At 56.2% G+C, this 1792-nt stretch overlaps 1 protein-coding gene across 1 annotated transcript; it reads left to right on the forward strand.

The window, feature by feature from the left end:
• The first annotated feature begins 229 nt into the window (after positions 1-229).
• Positions 230-1436, forward strand: LOC606353 (expansin-A1). The gene is made up of 2 exons (XM_044463216.1): positions 230-488; positions 566-1436. Exons 1-2 carry the CDS (start codon positions 332-334, stop codon positions 1195-1197), a joined length of 789 nt encoding a protein of 262 aa, XP_044319151.1. The 5' UTR covers positions 230-331; the 3' UTR covers positions 1198-1436.
• The last annotated feature ends 356 nt before the right edge of the window (positions 1437-1792 follow it).

The following is a 1792-nucleotide window of genomic DNA, read 5'->3' on the forward strand; positions in this document are numbered from 1 at the left end:
AACATGGGCAGGGCTCTCCCGTTAGAATCTCCCACGAGCCTCCATGCGTCGGCCTGGGCCAATAATGCCGCTCGCCAGCACCGCCACCGATCGAGCTCGTGTCCCCGTCACCTCAGCTCCCGAAAGAGCACACACTCCACCCGCATATGTGCATGCACGCCCACATGCATGCACGGGCACGGCCCCTCGCAACGCGCCAGCAGAGCCTCGTCCGGGCTTCCATCCCCCAGGGCGGCCCCAGTGCAGTGCAAGGCATGGCTATTTAAACTCCTAGATCTGCCTGTCATGTCCGGCCATTAGCGATACCACAAGCTTCATTGATCTCTGTAACATGGGGACGTCAGCTGCTGGACCGTCTGCCCGGTTCCTTGGGCTGTTCGCGGTCGCGACGTGCCTGCTCTGGAGCACGGCCTCCGGCTTCTCGGCGTCCGGCGTCAGCAGGGCCTTCGCCACCTTCTACGGCGGCAGCGACGCCTCGGGAACCATGGGTACGTACGCAGGAGTAGTCAACTTCATTCGATCGTGATGAACACACAGAAAGAAGCTGATGATGCGATGCGTGCAGGTGGGGCATGCGGGTACGGGAACCTGTACTCGACGGGGTACGGCACGAGCACGGCGGCGCTGAGCACGGCGCTGTTCAACGACGGCGCCTCCTGCGGGCAGTGCTACCGGATCAGGTGCGACTACGCGGCGGACCCGCGGTTCTGCATCCGCGGCGCGTCGGTGACCATCACGGCCACCAACCTCTGCCCGCCCAACTACGCGCTCCCCAACGACGATGGCGGGTGGTGCAACCCGCCGCGGCAGCACTTCGACATGGCCGAGCCGGCCTGGCTCAACATCGGCGTCTACCGCGGCGGCATCGTGCCGGTCCTCTACCAGCGCGTGCCCTGCGCCAAGAAGGGCGGCGTCAGGTTCACCGTCAACGGCCACGACTACTTCGAGCTCGTGCTCGTCAGCAACGTCGGCGGCGTCGGGTCCATCCGGTCGGTGTCCATCAAGGGGTCCAGGACGGGGTGGATGCCCATGTCCAGGAACTGGGGGGTCAACTGGCAGTCCAACGCGCTGCTCACCGGCCAGAGCCTCTCGTTCCAGGTCACCAGCACCGACGGCCACACGCTCACCTTCCCCAACGCCGCTCCCGCCGGCTGGGGCTTCGGCCAGACCTTCGCCACCAACAAGCAGTTCTCTTAATTAATTAGAGACGATCATAAGTACGAGAAGTTTATTAATTTATACTCCAGTCCTTTTTTTGTGGGGATGTATGTCTTTGATCAGTGATCGGTTTGTAACGTTCGGTCATCGATGTGTCGCGGTGATATCTTCTCCTGACGAGGTATTGTGTCCATCGATGCATTTGCCTCTGCATCCGAGGCTTCATGATGAACAATATGCCAAAAGTTTCATCAAATTTGAAGCTATGGTTGATTTGATTTTTTTTTCTTCAAAATTTGAGAGGTTTTAGGATTTTTTTCTGAAAAGGAATATGACACATGTCGTCCTCTGATTGGCCAGAGCTGAATTTCTAATGAAATATAAAGTCAAAAGGCAAATATCATGCCATGTGGCAGCATATGGCATTGGTGGATTTTGAGAAAGTGTTTGACACTATGGAACACGATGCTATCCTGCAAATTTTAAAGTTTAAAGGTTTGATGAGAAATGGAGAGCTTTGGATCAAGGAGATCTTATCCTCTCGAACACCTTACATCCTTTTGAATGGTGTGCCTCGTTAAGCAGTACAATGCAAACATGGGATTCAGTACCACTGTTAACACTTCAATTTGTC

Source organism: Triticum aestivum, chromosome 2B, assembly GCF_018294505.1.
Source record: "Triticum aestivum cultivar Chinese Spring chromosome 2B, IWGSC CS RefSeq v2.1, whole genome shotgun sequence".
Lineage (NCBI taxonomy): Eukaryota > Viridiplantae > Streptophyta > Magnoliopsida > Poales > Poaceae > Triticum > Triticum aestivum.